We start from the raw sequence: 19,433 nt of genomic DNA, 5'->3' as shown, positions 1-19,433 counted from the left end.
ATGAGCAAGCACTTGGCGACAGTGGGAAGGAAAAAATAATTTTTAACAGGAAGAAACCTCCAGGAGAACCAGCCTCAGGGAGGAGCAGCCTTCCACAGACACACTGTGGAAGAGAGCCAGAGAGTAACAATTAATGAATAAATGCAAAGTGGTGTATGAAGACAAGGAGAGTGAAAAGAGGTGAGTGAAGAAAAAATGCTTGGTGCATCATGGGAGGGTCACCTGATCCTACCCAAACCTTGCTTGCATCGATGCTGAGAATACTTTATGCTGCCAGTTGCTATTTTAATCTTTCTCACTTGAAGTCGCTGAACGGCACCAACACTGCATTCTCTTTGGTCACCATGTCACTGACATTTGCCTATAAGTTAGGCGATGATTAGGGAATATAGGACGTAGTTTCTCCAATTACAAATGCAACTATTAGTCACTAGCCACTAAGTGATAACATGCAAAGTATGCCATGGGATGTACTGTCAAATGTAATATATAATAATGTGTTAGTAAGTCATTCCCACATCCCACTGTCTCTCAGTTGCGGGAAGAACATTAGTTGACACTCAGCTGTGAAAAACATTAATCCATGTAAAAACTTTAACGTAAAAGTGACCACCTTACAAAACAAATTTAAGTCAACTCAGTTACAAATCTCACAATTTCGTGTTACTGCTGTTAGCCAGTCAAACTGCTTGAAAGATAAAAGTCTGAAGCAGCAGAAGCAGATGTACAACTTTAAAATGTGTCAGGGTAAAAAACGCCAACAACAGAGCAAGAAAGATAAATGGCGTGCACACGATAAGTCTTCTGACAGGACTGATACTAGTTTGACTTGAGATAAATGATATGCATGCATATAGGCTTTGAATACTAATATGCAAAGCAGATGTGTTTAATTATTCAGTGTATAATTAATCTTGATACTCCATGAGCTTTGGTTTGGGGCTTTTTATTTCAGCACTCTGTATAATTTATTTGCTGTAAAGACACTAAAACAGGTGGCTAGCCAGTCAATTATGAGGATGAGTGAGTGAACTCACAGCCTACAAAGATCCATTCTATTGGCCCACCGCTGCCCTGAGTTCTGCTAATTGGACGTCACTATTGGCCCAAGACCACAGATTTGAAAACCTGGCCAAATCTGGCAGGCATCTCTAAGCCAAAATCATCTCACATTTGGTTCTCCAGTGCCAAAACGCAGCCAAATGTGCCATTACATCATAACTAATACTTAATAGCTTGTATTAAGAATTGAAATCAGGAGTTTTACGATAAAATCATCTGGCAGTGAGTCAAAGAGTTCAAGACAAGACAAGAATGAGAATGACACAGAATTTAAAAATTAAGGAAAGAATATAAGAAAAATAAAACAATTAAATGAAAAATAAAGTAAATTTTGTCATTTAACCATAGTTTATCAGTCGGGTAGAATAGGTGTGGAATTAATGTTTTAAAGATTTCAGCGTTTCGAGCTGTTCATAGGTCCAGCAGCATACTGTTCCAGCAGCTTCTAACATACATGCTAAAAAATGTGAATAGATACTATACTGAAGGAACAACATGCAATGCTTTTGAAAGAAATTTAAGAATGAATTTAAAAGAAAATTTGGAAAATTATGGGATTGCAGTGCAGGGGTGGACAGATGTCATGCTTCCTCGCCTTCTGGGCCTTCATAGACTTCTGAATCTGTCATAGCTTTATACTCTTTTTTTTTTTTTTTTTTTTTATCATATAGCCTTTAAAGATTCAGGTCGTTTGACACAAAAGACGCCATTAGTTCATTTTTGTCGAATGTAGTTATTTCTTTCTAGGTAATCTTTTTATACTGTTTTTTTTTTTTTTTTTCATTTGTTTCGATTGCCCATGCTAGGGAACCTCCCATTTGTTAATTCTGTTTTTCATACATTTTCAGTGTAATCCATAGCTGTCAAATGTTGTGGGTCTTGCAATATTTGCAATGTTATTAGGATTAACATGATCCAAACTGCTGAGTTGGAGAGTACTTTGCTGGATAACTGACACAAATTTGGGACACAAAACTGCATTTTGCCTTAAGAATGACTGATAGTGCTTTGATGGTCAGTGAAAAATATTTTTCACTTTTGCTTTTTTTAATGTTACTTACAAACATCACTCTATCCTTCGTGGGTTCAGTTAATTGGCTTTAACTCATGCCAGGAAACTTTGATGTGTTGTTCTTCTCTTATTATCTCTCTTGCACTTTTAATGTTGTTTCTTACTGTAACAGAGCTCTGAGCAGCTGTCAGTAATGGCAAATATGTTGTTAGGATTGCAAGCCTAAGACAGCCAAAGATGCTCTTTGATCTGATGCTTGAGTACAGATGGTCTGTTTGTATATCTGCATAAATAGATTTATCATTCACTTTGTCCAGATAAACATTAGTTATTATCCAGGACTAAAGCTTTGCGATGAGTTTTAGGCTAGTATGAAAAATTGCAATGGACTTATGTCTCAGTGATTACCCCCCCCCCCAAAAAAAAAAAAAAAGACAGACTTTCGACTATATATCCTTGGGATCAGTGAAACTGTGGGGGCTAAATCAACAATAGTTTTTATTGTTTTTGCTCACACTTGTAGGCTTTCAAGAGCTTGTCGTCCTTGCTTAAGATGCGTGTAGCCAAAGAACAAGGGTCAGCCAAAGACCAAATTCTGGTCTTTTTCCACTCTATTCACGCAGTGCTTCTGTGCTTGAACCAAACCAGGAGTGAAAATTAAAAATTAATATAAAAGTGAGAGCCACATTTTCTTGCTGTTTGTGTTAGTGCAAAACTCTCTTTAGGAGTTAAAAAGCTACTGCTGGGAATCACTGAAGAGATGCAGTTTCAGTTTTGCACCTCTAAGATGAGGACACAGATATTTTTATGGCTGGTCTTATTGCATATGCAATTCTCACATTATTCTTGTTGACACAAAATTAACTCAGAATTCAGATTTTTATCTCAGAATTCTCACCCAGTTCTAGACTTTACCTCAGGTAAAGGTAAACCTCATTTTCACTTTCTTGTTGGAATTACATCTCTTAGAATTCTAACTGTCTCATCAGAAGACTAACTTTTGCCTCAGAATTCTATCTTTTCAGAATTGTCATGTTATTCTTGGAATATTGACACAAAAAATTATCTTTTTTTCTCAGAATTCTTACCCGGATCTCAGAATCCTTGGATTATTGGCACATAGAATTCTGACTTTTACCTCAAAATTCTGATTTTTATATCAGATTACTCACTTTGTCCTCAGAATTCTATTCTGGGCTTTTCCTCAGAATTTTCACTTCCTTCTCAGAATGCTGCCTCTTAGAATTCTGATTGTCTTATTAGAATACTAATTTTTGTCTGAAAATTCTCATGTTATATTTGGAGTAATAATACACAGAATTCTCCCTGTTATGTCAAGATCCATATTTTCATCTCAGAAATCTCACCTGGTTCTTAAAATTCTGGACGTTCTTTGAATGATCACTTTCTTGTCAGGATGTTCCCTCTTAGAATTCTGACTGTCTCATCAGATTGTTTAGTTTCATCTCAAAATTACATGCATTACTGGTAATTTGATAAAACAGAGCAAACTGGACATGAAGCAGCAGAGGAAGAGGCAAGAATCCCAATGCAAGATGCAAGTCAGATGTGTGTTGCATTTGTCATTATAGGGAGTAGGAGGGTTTTTTTTTTCTGTACAGTTAGCCAGTTGTTTAGTGATGACGAATGAACCTTGCGGCTGGGTCCAAACTACACTGGGTTCTTTAAGGCTGTTTTCTTTTCAACATGTTTTAATGCTTTTTATCTTGTTCTATTTAATCTGAACAAGCCCATAAAAATAGTCAGTAGTCACTGTCAGCCTCTCTGGGTTTTTATTACCACTATTCATCTGCAGCACGTTTTAAAGGTCAATTTTAAACCTTAGGATGTAACTACATCCAAGTGGCTCAGCTTTTGGCAGCCACCAAATACTTGATCAGGTCAGAAAATAATCACTCTGAGGCTAACAAAGATTTGAATGGGTACATGAAGTGGAGAATCAGGAATTTTTCATAGCAATTAATCCAAACCATTGCAACAGTATATTAATAACTAACCTCATATTAGGGCTGCTCAATTAATCGAATTTTAATCACGATTACGATCTGGGCTTTCAACGATCATTAAAAATGACTGAGCCGATTATTAGCCCCTCCCTAATTTATCCGCGACACCTTAAAGGCCGGTCCGTGAAAATATTGTCGGGCATAAACCGGTCCGTGGCGCAAAAAAGGTTGGAGACCGCTGATTAAGAGGACCCGAGGGAAGCTCGGAAAGCTAAGCAGAAGTTATTTGGAGAGTGACTGCCGTTGGTTGAAAAGAGAGTTTAAAAAAAAAAACTTCAGTGGTGTTGCACACTATTTTATATTATTTTTTAAAGTCATTGTTAACCCTTTAAAGCCGGTCAGAGCAGCACGCTCCGTTTTGCGTAACTATTTTTAAATCCCTGTAGAACCTGAACCGTGTAAGCTAGCGCAATAATTTGTTTTGCATATGAAACCGGAGGAGTTGTACTTACATCTGATGCCATCAGCTTGTCCTCGGTCACGGTTTCGTTCCACATATAGCTTTGCAAAAATTGCATAAAAAGCGCTTGCAGGAACAAAAACATAATATTCCAGAAACACGCTTTGCCGTTCCTATCAGCTGTTCGTAACACTTCCCACAGTGAAATGATGCACATGCTGTTTTCTTTGCAAATTTGCATCATAGGATTGTTTTTTGTTTTTCCTGCAGTATATAAAAATTGCTGTATCTCCAAAATAAAACTATGAAGACACTCAAAATAAATTTCCTGTGGTGGGAAACTATTTTTTGCAACTTTATTGTATTTAAAGTTTTGAGGGATAACAGGGGCGGAGCGTGGGGGTGGCTTACGGGGCTTAAGCCCGGGTTGTTTTGTCAGAAGCCCGGGGTATTTTGGAGTGTAATTTTTTCATAGTTAGATGCCTGGCTGACAACTGTATAAAACAAAAAGTACACACAATATTCGAAGCACATAGTGCACACTGTGGGAATTTACGACTGTGCGTGAATCCCCCCCTGATATTGGTATGATCCAAGCTCAGGCACTAAGCGACTGAGCGAGGGGGCGGGGGGAGCTGCTGCCCGTGAGTGCGCTGTTGGAGAGACGGAGCCAGCCATACTAAGGAGAGCTTAAGTTTGAGCAGGTACCAAAGCAAATCATTCGTACCGTACAAATAATGTAAATATGACGGTGCATCACGAAAGATTGATATGAAACTGATCACTTGACCAATATTATTTTACTTGCTCTTCAAGTGAATCAACAAATGGCGAAATGAAAAGCCGAACAAATGCTATTTTTTAGAGAGTCTTAGCTTACGTGTGTTTATTTCATATTTTCAGTTCTTACCCTCCCCGACTAATTCGGTTTCAGTTATGTACTGAAATATAAGAATGGACATTAGAGGGTTCTTTCAAAGAAAAAACTCAGGTAAATGTTATTTTATATATTATGCTTACTATGTTGTTCAGTATATTTCTATGCAAAACAAGAGGGATTTCAGTACACAGCAGGATATTCACATTTGTAACCAGATATTTACATACACTTTAGGGAGAAAACATAAAACATTTTTACTGTACAACATCAATTTAGAGTAAACTTTTGTTTTAGATAAATATTGAAATATATTTTGAATTAGTTAAATGTCAGAATAAAGAGAGACAGAGCTGTCTATTTTTTATCACTTTCATTAAATTTAGGAGTACATGTACACTAAGTTTGTTAATTAATAAGAAAACTCCAGACGATTCCATTCTGAGCTGAAGAAGCTTCTGATAGGTTAGTAGAGTCCATGTGAGTAAATTGGTGGCACAGCTGTGGATGCATATAAGGCAAAACACAGAGCCTGTTTCTTTGACATGGGAAAATCCAGAGATGTCAACCAAAACACCAGGAAAAGAATCGTGGAGTTCCATAAGTGTGGCTCAATTTGAATACAATTTGGTGCCATTTGCAATTAAAAAACACAGACAGTTTCTCTCTTTACTCTTAAAGTTAACAAATATGTTTTTATATTTATCAATCTAAAAAAATAAACATTTAGTCTGATTTGATGTTACAATTAAAAAAGTGTTTGTGTTTTGATCTGAAGAGTTTGTAAATATCTGGTTTCAACTGTATATTTGATGATTGTCAGCACAAAGAGGGAGAGAGAGGAGCAGAGAGGGCGAGAGAGGAGCAGAGATTGAGATGGAGAATGAGGACAGAACAGAGATGGAACAAGAGCAGGTGAGACACACATGTTAGTCACATGGTTGTTTACCAAAAGTATCACTGTATCATAGGTCCTCATGTATCTCGTACCTAGTGTTTCTTTTTAGGTTTGCTATTTTTCAAATTCTATATTTATTAAGTTCTGCAGGCTTGTTTGCACAACAAGGCTAAATAATTATATAAACTTTTCTCAATCTAAATATTGTACTTTGGTAGAATTAAATAAATAAGTGTAGTGCAGGTCTATGATGATTTTTAGTGCTACTATCATCTAGTTCTGATTGTGGTTCTGTCTTGGTTAAGTCCTCAGTAATCCTGCTTTTGAACTGTTGTAGTCCTGTTTTAATTCTGGATCAGTTCTGGGTCTGGTTGAATTGGGGTTTAGTCCCTGTGTCTTGATACAGCCCCGACTTCGTTCTGTCTTGCTGCTCAATTAAAAAACTAGTTTAAGGTGTCCTGCATGTGTGATATATATATTTCCCTATATGAAGTCATTCTTTTTTGAACAAAACTCAAAACAGAGCCTATTAATCTTTCAGTCATTTCTACACCCCCCCCCCCCCCCCCCCCCCTTCAAAAAAAAAAAAAAATCCCACATGCATACTACCCTTTAGGGCTAAGCCCCGGGTGTTTCAAATGTCTGGCTCCTCCTCTGAGGGATAAGCCTCTTAAATTTCTCCAAGTAGAAATATATGTAAACAAAACAAAAGCGATTTTCAATTTTTTTTGTAGTTTATTGCACTTTTTTGCAATTTATGTAATTACTATGGACTTAATGCATACATATTATTAAAATATGGGCTATAACAGTTGTATTGATGTATAGCAACTTGAAATGCTCCCACAAATGGCACTACAGCATGTAAAAAAAAAAATATATAAGCTCTGGTGGACTTGGTTCTATAGTAGGTCTTAAAGGGTTAAATAAATATCGTCAAATAATCGTGATTATCATTTTTGCCATAATCGAGCAGCCCTACCTCATATTGTGGATGAATTACCCCTCTACAAACTTCTAACTCTGTTAAACTTCATAAACCCTGTTGTCATGGATGTCTGGATGCTAAACTGTATTGTTACACCTGATAGAGCAGCCACACTGATCATTTTATTCAAGATGAAAGAATTTAGACAGTTTTTAACTCTCTGTAATGCTGCAGTGTTTGTTTGACTTGACCTGAAGAGGAGTTTGGACGTGGAAACGGCTGACGACATCAGATCAGACATCAATCTGACATGGCATTGGGGGGGCAGTGCAGACGTTTATGTATGTGCAATGGCAACTTAATTAATACATGTATGGGTCAGGACCTCACTGTAAATAATCTCCCTCTACACATCAGGTAAACTATTACATGTAGATTTCAGGTTTTTAGGGTGGCATAGTTTGCAATCCAACCTCTGGATAAATCGTGTGCTCTGAGAATAACTGTTTCAGCCTACAAGGACACAGTCCTTGTCAAATTCTTTGATCGAGACGATATCAACTTCCTCTTACTTGCTCTAATTATCCACTGCCCTGTATCTGGAGAGAACTACAACCTGTGCTTATGAACCCTCGTTAGGGTCTGGTCCTTTTTAGACCTGCTAATTTTGTTGTAGAATGCTAGTCATTATTGACGTTAAGCCCAATCAACACCCATGCAGAGAAAATTTCCAAACAATAAATCAATCAAGTCTTGATAAAATTATTGAGAATCTAAGCTCTGCCACCTGCTGCTTGGATATCTTACCAACAGGTTTTCTTAAAAGGGTCCTCCCAGCCATCAGGGAGGATCTGATCCAAATAACGCATCCCTCCTATCAGGTGTTTTTCCCAAAGCCTTAAAACAGCAGTTATCAAACCAATATTAAAGAAGAAGAACCTAGACAGTACGCTAATGCAAAACTACAGACCAATTTCCAATCTCTCATTTATCTGTAAAATTATTGAAAAAGCTGTTTTCCAGCGGTTAAACAGCTTTCTCACAATGAACAACCGCTTTGATATTTATCAATCTGGTTTTTGTAGGCACCACGGCACCGAGACAGCCCTTGTCAAAGTGTTCAATGACATCCGTATAAATACTGACCGTGGTAAATCCACAGTATTGGTACTATTGGACCTTAGTGCGACGTTTGACACTGTTGATCGTGATATATTACTGGAACGTCGAGAGAACTGGGTCAGACTCTCTGGTACGGCACTCGATTGGTTCAAATCCTACCTTAAGAACAGGAACTTCTATGTGTCAATTAGCCAATTCTCATCACAAAATATAGAAATCACATGCGGGGTCCCCCAGGGCTCCATCCTAGGGCCCCTCTTATTTAGCATTAACATGCTCCCATTAAGCCAGATTATAACCACCAATAATACTAACTACCACAATTATGCAGATAATACTCAATTTTATATCTCAATGTCACCAGGTGATGTTGAACCTATCCAAACTCTTAATAAATGCATGGAGCAAATTAACAACTGGATGTCTCATAATTTTCTTCAACTGAACAAAAACAAAGCTGAAGTACTTATCTTTGGACCCAAAAAAGATCGACTAAATATCAGTAATCAGCTTAAACTGGTCCAACTAGAGACTGCTGACTGGGCCAGAAATCTAGGTGTAATAATGGATCCAGACTTGAACCTCCAGGGCCACATAAAAGTAATAACAAGGTCAGCCTTTTATCACCTGAGGAACATTTCTAGGATTAAAGGACTGACCTAGAAAATCTCGTCCGTGTATTTATCTGCAGTCACCTTGATTACTGTAACAGTATCTTCACAGGTTTACCTAAAAAATCAATCAGACAACTGCAGCTGATCCAGAATGCTGCTGCTCGTGTTCTCACTAGAACCAAGAAAACAGAGCACATTACCCCAGTTCTAAAGTCATTACTGGTCAGGTCCTCCAGCTCTAGTTTACTGACTGTCCCTAGAACCAGAACTAAACATGGAGAAGCAGCTTTTAGTTTCTATGCTCCTCACATCTGGAACACACTATCGGGAGAATGCAAAGCTGCAGAGACACTGAAGTCTTTTAAGTCTAAAATTAAAACTTACTTATTTAGACTTGCTTATGAGTAACTGATCTTATTATGGATTTTTACTTGCTTGTTGATTATTGTTTTATTGTAAATGCTTTCTTGTAAATGTTTTTTTGTATTTTAACCTTTAAAGTGATGTATGTTCTTTTTTCTGTGTTTTAATTTTAATCATGTAAAGCACCTTGAATTGCCTTGTGCTGAAAGTGTGCTATACAAATAAAATTGCCTTGCCTTCATGATTTAGCTGTGTCTTTGTTTATTAATGAACACATTGTTAATAATTGACCTCCAGAACTTTCTATTTCTGCCTGCATATTTTTGTGATACTTATCCCCGTCAAGTATACTTGGATCCAACGGATTTTAAAAATGGTCCCTGATTGGAGTCAGCGCTAGCCACTTGGATAGAAGTTAATTGTCTTTTAAATTTAAGGTATTTTTCCCTCTAGATGTAACTGATAATGTATTTGTATGAGAACGCAATGTTTAGGAGGCAGCGCTAGCATGCTGACATGCAGATGCATATTCATGTTTCTCCCACTGAACAGCAAAGTGTGACTTTCTTGCTTGTTGCTGGCCTCTTGGACTCTGCTCTGATCTACTTTGTGCCTTTGGCAAAGAGTTGAACATAGTACAGTAACGTGCTTATCTGGCTGTGACATGGGTTTTCCATATCTGGCCAGCCAGGAATCTACATGGACATGACTGGCTGTGTCTTTGGTGTGTACAGTCTCTCTGGGCTGCACCTTAACTCCTGTTCCTCACTGACACTTAAAGAGGCCATCTGTAAGATTTAGCCAAGCTGGGGGAGGACCCGCCAGGCTCCTGATTAAAGCGATGAGCTGTAAAATTGAAAGGGAAGGGGGGTTGACAGCTGGCTCCTGCCTGCTACACTGAGCTTCATCTTGTCTGCTGGGAGACAAACCTTCCTGGTCTACCTGCTCCCCCTGTCACTGTAAATGGGTTTGTTTATGTCTACATTGTCAAGACTGCTATATGGTAGACTGCTAGAATTCCTCGCTTCAGTTCTGCTCCTTGCATACTATTGATCCATCATAATTAGTCGACTGTCGAGTCGTTATAACACTGACAGCTTTTATTGTTTGGATACTCTTTGTAATTGTGGTTTTCACTGTCATTTTAAGTGAGAGACGTTTGCTAAAATCTTTGGACTGTGTGTGTGGGAAGGGTACGTCAAACCTGTAAATGTGAAAGTTAGCATTTTGTGGTTCAGTCTTTACACAGGCGTCTCTACATGTAAGCAGCTGGGATTTAAAGCAAATTATAAAATTGTTATAATTCAATGTTTAATATGCATTTAAATGTTGAATATTTGCAAGCATAAACTATATTTAATTCATTTAAATGTTAAAAGCATTGTATTGCAGAAATGCTGAATGCAAATTATACCTTTTCAGCCTTTAAAGCGTCAGTGTGTCATGAAAATCTATTGAAACTGTAAACCAGGATTTGAAAGCAAATGTGGTGATGGCAGTTTTTAACTGCTGTCAACTGTGTGCTCAGTGGAAATGCATGAGTGAAGACTTGGTATGATAATGTGATGACTGAGATGGCAATTTGCAAAGCAGGCCTACTCATATGAGCAAAGCGTCACAAAATAGAAGTCAGAATATCTTTTCTTCCTGAATGACAAAATCTTCTCTACTGCTATCAGTCAACATTTGCATTAGATCATTAAACTTGTTTTCTAATGTAGCTGGCCTTTTCCCTTAAAAATAAATTCAGTCTACAAAAAACACAAAACAAAAAAGATGTTGAATGGTTGTCACACTCGAATCCCCTCATTTAATTTGAGAAAATTTCAAGAATCAAACTGATCTTTAGCTACAAACTAGCTAAGGTGAAAAAATGCTAAATACTTAATAATTAATAGTGTTTATATTCAGAGCAGTTTTCCTGCTACAGTGGAAGGAGCACGCTAAGTATACTGTCTCATAAATTATTTTATTAACATATTTTTAAAGTGCATAGAAATTTTATGTTGTGAAAAATCTTTTTAAATTTGAGAAAACCACAGCTTAGGTTATGTTTTTGTGAAAAGTAACTTGTGTGTAAAAAGTCTGTGACGATCTTTCTTGACATGTCAAAATACAGTAATATTTGATTACGTAGCGTCCTAACTTTTAGGGAAAAGTTTAGCTAAAAAGCTAAAGGGAAGAAAGAGACCAGGCCTCCAACCTGACAGAAGAAAGTCGAAAGACTGTCAGGTAAGAAAGTAAGTAATGAAGACTGGAGATTAAGAGAACAAACTAAAAGAGTTGAAGCAAAATGTCATAACAACTTACATTTCATGATTTCATGATTATTGTAGCTGTAGCTACCGAATATGTGTTCCATGCCTGCTATATTAAAGCTAAAACTGTGCCTGCTGCTTAACATGCAAGCTGAAGCATGTCCACTGTTACTGCTTTGGAGAAAGTGTTCATCACTGAAGATAAACTACTGTTAACTCTCATTCTCATTTGCAGTCAAACTCATTTGCACAAGAAAAAGTGTCTGCTTTGGTTTGTTTGCTGTTTGTATTGAGTGGCACTCATTACGACAATTTGCTGGTATTGATCATAGCTATGAGGAGCGCGAACGTGACTTACTACAGCTGCTTTCTTTATGAGTTAGGATTTTACTTGTCTGTCAAGTGAAGGAAAGAAAAACATGAAATCTAACGGTATCTTCACATCTTAAAAACAGTGCTGTATCTGCATAGATTTGAAGTGGTGATCTAATGACTGAATCTGTTCAGGGAGCCTGCATATCGAACCGGAGGGGTGCGGGTAGCTCTCTCTTAACAGGGCTGTGATGGTGAGGAGGCTAAGTGCGAGTTCAGGGAGGCCACTGTCACCCTGGGGAGGTTTAAAAGCCATGTGCTGAGACAACCATGCGCTCCTCCCCACTGGGCTGTCTGTCAGCTGACTACAACTGGGAATGTGGAACCATGGCAATCTCACATTCAGATTTATCACTGTGATTATCTTCTTTTTGGGTTTCTTACCTGTATTCAGATATACTAAGCAAAATATTACAGCCAGCCCTGCCTAATGTGGTGTTGGTCCTCGGTGTTATGTCCGTAAAAAGCATCAAAACACAGATATCTGATGCCAAAGTAAAGTAAAGCTGCTTTCGGCTGCTCCTTCATTCACGAGTCATGACATCACCATTCCACTACGCTCTGAAGCCGCACCAAAGACCAGTCAGGGAGTCCTTTGAGAAGTCCTTTAAGTTAAGGTAATATATGGGCTTGTTTTAGCTTGAGAGGTCAGTGAAGCTGGCCACTAAGGGATTTAGCTATTGTTTTGACTTGCAATGTTGGCCTTGAAATGATGAAAGGATACATTTTTTACTAACAGAATATTGAACGTGGAACATTGGAGCAGAGGAATATAATATGTGATACTTAATTCACAATTTTAATGCTCCGTTTTTAAACAACATAGCTTAACTATTTGACCACCAAGATAGATTTACATAGCTAGTAATTAACTTTAAGGAAGTGCATCCTAATGCCACACCAGGAGAGTTTCAAGCTGACTTTTAAGGGAGATAACAATGAAAAGCATGTGACTGAAATGTGAACATATCAGCAGGCACATTGAGAATATGCCTAGTATTAGTTCAGGGAGACCAGAAATTTAAGAAATTCTCAGAACCAACCCTTCTACACATCCCGATAGCAGATAGGACTAGGTGTTGAAGCTGTTTTAGTGTGCCTCAGATATTGTATTTCTACAAGCTGCTTTGCAACCCACCCCTTCTTGCTGTTGTTACTGTGTTGCTGCTGCTTCATGTTTTGTTCTAAAAAGAAAGGGGGTCTGTCATTTATCTTTGGTGGCACAAAGCTGTGCCACTAAAGGCAGGGCAGCTGTGGCTACAACTGTAGCTGCCTTCACCAGTGTATGAATGTGAGAGTGAATGAATAGTGGAATTGTAAAGCGCTTTGAGGGGTCCCGAAAAAGCGCTATATAAATGCAATCCATTATTATTATTATTATTATTATTATTATTATTATTATTAAAGGTGAATGACTGCAGACAGAATATGAATCTTCTTTTGACTATAGTGAACCTCATTAGACATATACATTTAGGTTTATTTCTATAAACAACAAATACAAAAACTACAAGCAAGGACAAAGCCAGATGCTGCACACTAAGATGTGAACACACAACAGCTTTCTTCAAATTTGACACTGTTTGCTTTTCCAGGTGGAATTCAGTGTCTAAAGTGTGAAGAGCAGTGTGCCTGACTCTGCCGAATAAAAATGATTTGGATCCTGGCAGTGTCCCATTTTGATGTTTTTGATTTTTATTACAGGTTCAGACTTGCTAATTCTACAATAAGCTATAGCTGCTAGTAGCTTAGTGTCTCTAAACCCAGTGTTGTTTAGAGTTCCAATAATTTTACATACAATAAAATGTACTGCTGCTTCAAACAGTATAAAGCTGCAAATAACTCAGTGTTTGAAATCTACCAACAATGTTAATGTGTTAATGATAAAACAGAGAGTTCAGTCCTTTTTGCAAATGCAGCATTTAAAATGTTGGTAGGTCAGTGACTATATCCCCACGCTAACAGTGCTAATATGTGAAATCCTTGATGTACGATAGCAATAAGAGTCTATTGAAGAGTTTAAGGCGTGCTGACATGTTCTTGACTTTTTTGTAACTGGTCATGTTTTTTCACTTAGGTTTTCTCCCCTTCGGTACAGCTGTTATTTAAGGATAAAATAGACTATGATTTAAACTTACATGAATAAGTTTAAATCACAATTACTATGAGACCGAGATTAGAAATTATTATAGTTATATTTATTCAAACTATGAACTTGTAGGGAAGAGCGCTACCCGAATGCAAGTGGATATGCCAAGGGAAAATCTTGATCTTTGCTGGTTCTCCTTTATCTTTCTGTCTTTAAGGGAACATAAAGTTATTTTATATCACAGACGCACACACACATCTATGCAAAGTTTGCTGTCTAAGCATGCGTATGAAGCTGTGGATGAAGCCTGCTGGCATCAACAGATTATTATTTTTTTTTTTTTTTGCCAGACAGAACTGCCAAAGCAGTTTCAGAGATATTTCAAAGTGTAAAGGTGTTACTTTGTGTTTCACCATGTGTGATTAGCTCACTTAATATGTTGCTTGCGCTTTTGCCAAGTGTGCACGGAGGAGGCAGACGGCACATCGCATGTGAAAAGAGTTGACACAAGCTCATGATTTCTTTCCATTTCATTTTATTCCTTCAGATGTTGGGAGAGCAGTTCACGCCCCAGCACACATCACAGAAAAAGTGGTACAGCTGTTCAGGAGTAAAAGTGAGTTTACCTTCTTGGCCTCCATCCAGCAGAAGTCCTCCACGTCAGGAGTCATATTCTCCATCCACGAGTCAGAACACAGGTAATCCAGCTGTAATCCTCTTCATTTTGGCCCATGGCTGCTTTTCTGTATAACTTTTCTTCCATGGAGTACAGAGCGTGCTCGTTTTAAATTAAACCTAGACTGGATTTATCATCTTACTCTTAGCTGTTTGCAGAAGGCTGTTGATGAGTAAATTAAAGAGCAGTGTACTATTACAGCATTACCAGTGTAAGCCAGAGCATGATGGCAGGCCAGTCACTGGAATAATAGAGCCCTTCAACCAGTACACTATGGGCAGAAAGATAACGTTCCGTGTTCAGTGTTCATAAGATCACTGTGAGGTATAAAGAAATAGAAAAATGCAAAAAAATCACCAAACCCCTTCTTTCACACAATGCTGTATAAACAACCATATACAAACGTGGAACATATGGCCTTGTAATTGAGCTGCTGTGAACTACCAGTATGGGAAAAAGCTGATTGTTTTTCTTGACAAAATGTGGGAATATTTCTAATGGCTTCTTAGTTGTTAATGAATTCCTGGCAGTGGATTGTAAGGTTTGTCCCTGAAGCCGATGTAAGATATCAGTGAGTGGCAGCAGTGAGATCACCCTGTGGCCCCCAGAGAAGCTATGAGTTGTTTGTAAAGGGCAGGCGACAATGATTTTCCTCCTGTGCTCTAAAGGTAAAAGCCTTAAAGTTCTGTAAAACATGTCGTCCAAGTGAGCATGTGAGGTAGAAATTATCATTTCTTGCTGAGGATCAATACGAGGGCAAAATTGCACACAATGGGAGAGTGAAGTTGAGCTGGTCCTCTAAAGCAAGGGAAACAAGACATACAGTTGCTGAAAAGTTTTAATAGATGTACAGCGCTATGCAAAGGTCTTGAGCCGTGTCCCGTTTCTTTATATTTTGCTAGGAAAATTGACTGGTACTTATAAAGTGGCTTTCTTTTTAGTTTTAAGCTCTAGTGAAAGTCTCATTTACCCAGTTCTAATCTTTTCAAAAAAGCAGTGTATGTGTGATCCTCAAGATATTTGGTAAAAAAAACTTAGGATCAGTATCTTGCCTAGAGAAATTATGACATGAGCTGGGGATTCATCCTGCAACTGGTAGACGACCCACTCTTCCAGATGATCCACAGCTGTCCCACATTGATGTAGTGATTTTTGTAAAAATATGCGTAAACATACATGAAAATACAGTATACAGGGGAAAACAGAAGTTGTACAGTCCTAACACCTTTATTCTTTCACACTGCCTGCACTCTCTTTGGTTGAGCTTTACTTTAATTTCCTTAAATAGGAATTGTCTGGAATAGTTCTCCAGGCTTCTTGAAGGATATTTAAAGTTCTTCTTTGGATGTTGTCTGCCTTTTGTTCTTTTCTGTCTTAGTATCCCCCAGTATCCCACACTGCTTCAATAATTGTGAGGTCCAAGCATTTAAGTTCTATCTTTAATGGTTACAACATTAAATGTTTCATTCATGTTAACCCAAGATATTGCATCCATTCAATGAATTCCTTTCCATATAGGCAACATGATCTTAAATTGGCTGATGAGATAAGCTTTGGTTTAAAGTTTTTATGCATGGAAGTAAAGAATGAGTTCTTCAGGACATCTTTTTTGAGTACTCAGCCTAAGTATATTGCAGTGTATGTCAGTGCCCGTGTACTTATTTCTTCAAGCACGTAGTACTGTATATGATCCACACTTGAAGAGAAATGCGCTGCCCCCTACTGTGCTTTAAAGGTGACCCTTAGAGTTCCTTTTTAGTCCCTCTTCTTCTCTCTCTTTCTCACTTTTTTTCTCACATTACCTTCAGGCATAATTGCTGCACAGTGGGTTGGCCGAACAACAGCAAGCAAAGCTAAATGGGGCCAGATGACTGTACTGCCCTCCTCCTTCAGGCACAATGACATGCTCTATGCAACATATGTAGCCCTGAGGAGTGCTGGGACTAAGCAAATGTTGCATTAAAGGCCCTCAGCCACACTCAAACACACCCAGTTAGATATACTAATTGCTAAGCCACTTATAGTGTATATTGCTCTAAAAATGTTCAGGATAGGGCTGTCCCACCAAGAACTAATGTTGTAACTGCATTTACACTTATGTGTTGTTTACAGTCTTCCAACCAAAACACTAAAGTACATAATTGATTATTGGCATCAAAAGTTGCCAGTTGGTCTGTATTCCCAAACCTCTATTTCAATACTAGCTTTCACTGTTCCTTCCACATCCATTTCAACTTATTCATGACTTTTTTACTATTCCATGTCTTCTAGTGCTGTGTTTAAGGTTTAGTTGGATTTAGTCAAAACCTACTTTAAGTCAGATGTGTTTCATTGTCCATTACCTCTATGTCTTTGTCGGGTTTTGAATTGTCTGTTCACAGTGAGATCCATGAACACACTTTATTACGCAGTAATGAAGATACTGCTTCTGGACAGAAACAGATCAGGCAGGCATTATACAGATTTCTTAAAAATTTCAGTTCAATTCAGTTTTATTTAGTGCCAAGTCATAACAGTAGTTGCTTAAAGTGTGTTATATTGGTACAGTAGGTACAGTACCTGCAGTGTTAGAAAGAGCTCCAGCAGAACCAGGAAGGCGGCAGCTATCTGCCGGTTGGGAGTTAAGGGGAAAACAGATGAGAGAAGAGACCATAGGGAGACAGGACAAAACATGAACTATGGGAGAAATTTAATGCCATACAGTAGTAGTGTATAAACATGCGTGGAGTGAAAGGATGGGAGTGGAACAGAAGTGCTCAATGCATCATGGGAAGGCCCCCAGCAGCCTAAGCATATAACAGTAAAACTAAGAGATGCTTAGGGGTCCCTTGATCCAGCCCTAACTATAAGCTTTATCAAAAAAGAAGGTTTTGAGCCTAATATTAAAAGTAGAGAGGGTGTATTTTTCCTGAATCCAATCTGGGAGCTGGTTCCACAGAAGAGGTGCCTCCCATTCTACTTTTAAGTACCCTAGGAACCTCAAGTAAGTCTGAGAACAAAGAGCTCTACTAGGATGATATGATACTATCGTGTCTGTAAAATAAGATGGGTCCTGATTACTTAAGACCTTGTATGTTAGAAAAAGGATGTTACATTTGATTCTGGATAAAATAGGGAACCAATGAAGAGAGAGACCAATATGGGAGAGTTAAGCTCTGTTTCTAGTCCCTGTCAGCACTCTGAATGCAGCATATTCCACTGTTCCAAAAAACACTAATGTTAAAGTATCTTACTGTATATTTTACAGTTTTGTACTGTCTTTCTAGAATATCATTAAATGTACATAAGTAGACTGTGATTTTACATGTCAAAGGTAAGATAACATAACATCACTGTAAATATAGTAAAACACAATTTACTTGTTTTTTAAATATATTTTTTTGTACATATGCATATTTAGATTGTAAAAATACATTCAGAAATGTATCATAATTTCACGAATATTTGTCTGTTATGTGAGAGAATGATCTGTTAAATTCAAATGTAATACTATGGAAAAATATATAAAATGATCGAAAATTAATGAGAATAATCAATAATTAAAGGAGTATTTGAATTATAATTTTGCTGAAAATTTCATGTCATCTTGGTCTGATTCAATAATTCAGAGGTAACAAGTGAAAATATAATTAATAGTAATAAAAACTAAAAAAAACCATATAAAACATTGCATGGCCACGCTGTGCTAATTATATATTTAAAAAAATAAATGTAGAGGTAGGAATTGCAATTAATATAAATCTCAAAGTATTCACAACATTCTTGAACAGAAATAGGCCTCTGCACCTGGGGTGAGGGTGTGGCCATGAAAACAATGTGACATGCCATTGGATGTTGGGACACATAATAACATGACGCTAAGCATCGGCCAATGAATGTGAACTAACAACCACAAGGTCGTGGGTATGGCTGTACTGTAGGAAAAAATCCTAATATAAAAGTATTTTACTGTGCATTTTACAGTTTTGTTCTGTTCTTCTAGAATATCATTAAAGTTACGTAAATAGACTGTGATTTCACATTTCAAATGTAAATTAACGTTAAATCACTGTAATGTAATGAAACATAATTGCCATGATTATTAAATATGCATATTTAGATTGTTAAAATACATTCACAAATGTATCATGATTTCACAAATACCTGTCCGTTATTTAAAAGATCGAACTGTTGAATTCAAATGTAATGCTATGGAAAAGTATATAACATGATTCCTATAAGCTTGTCTTACATCACATAAGTATTATTATCATTGCAATTTAGGGCGATCGTGGCTCAAGAGTTGACAGTTTGCCTTGTGATCAGAAGATTGCCGTTCGAGCCCCGGCTTGGACACTCTCGGTATTGTGTCCGTGGTTAAGACTCTTCGCCTACTGGTGATGGCCAGAGGGGCCGATGGTGCGATACGCAGCCTCGCCTCTGTCAGTCTGTCCCAGGGCATGCAATCCATTATTATTTAAACCAACTGTTAACTGTATATTTCTGTACATTTACGTATTATGATTCATATTGCCACATTCATTGACCTTGTTTATAGGTAATTTCATTGTTTGATCACGTTAAAATGTTCCTAATTTAATGTCTAAAAGCACTTGGAAAAGGCAGAATCCCATGTAAAATTAGCGCAACAAACTCTATTGTCATTACTGAAAATGACTGTATTTTCATGAGAAAGTTATTTTCTGTTATTTTACGGTAGTATTTTGGCGCCCAAGCTGCCGGAATATTACTGTTT

The 19,433-nt window shown here is 37.6% G+C and overlaps 1 protein-coding gene across 1 annotated transcript in view; it reads left to right on the top strand.

Moving 5' to 3' along the window:
* LOC146679073 (protein kinase C-binding protein NELL1-like) overlaps nt 1-19,433 on the top strand; it is a 312,233-nt gene that overhangs the window by 29,763 nt on the left and 263,037 nt on the right. Inside the window, exon 3 of the mRNA XM_085407775.1 lies at nt 14,570-14,720. Within this exon, the coding sequence (XP_085263901.1) occupies nt 14,570-14,720 (151 nt within the window). The remainder of the gene's footprint in view (nt 1-14,569; nt 14,721-19,433) is intronic.

This window comes from Rhamphochromis longiceps, linkage group LG1 (assembly GCF_057381845.1).
Source record: "Rhamphochromis longiceps isolate RC_006_pf linkage group LG1, R_longiceps_female_GT1.1, whole genome shotgun sequence".
Lineage (NCBI taxonomy): Eukaryota > Metazoa > Chordata > Actinopteri > Cichliformes > Cichlidae > Rhamphochromis > Rhamphochromis longiceps.
Note: the sequence above shows the minus strand (reverse complement) of the source record. Positions and strands in the feature narration are given on the sequence as shown.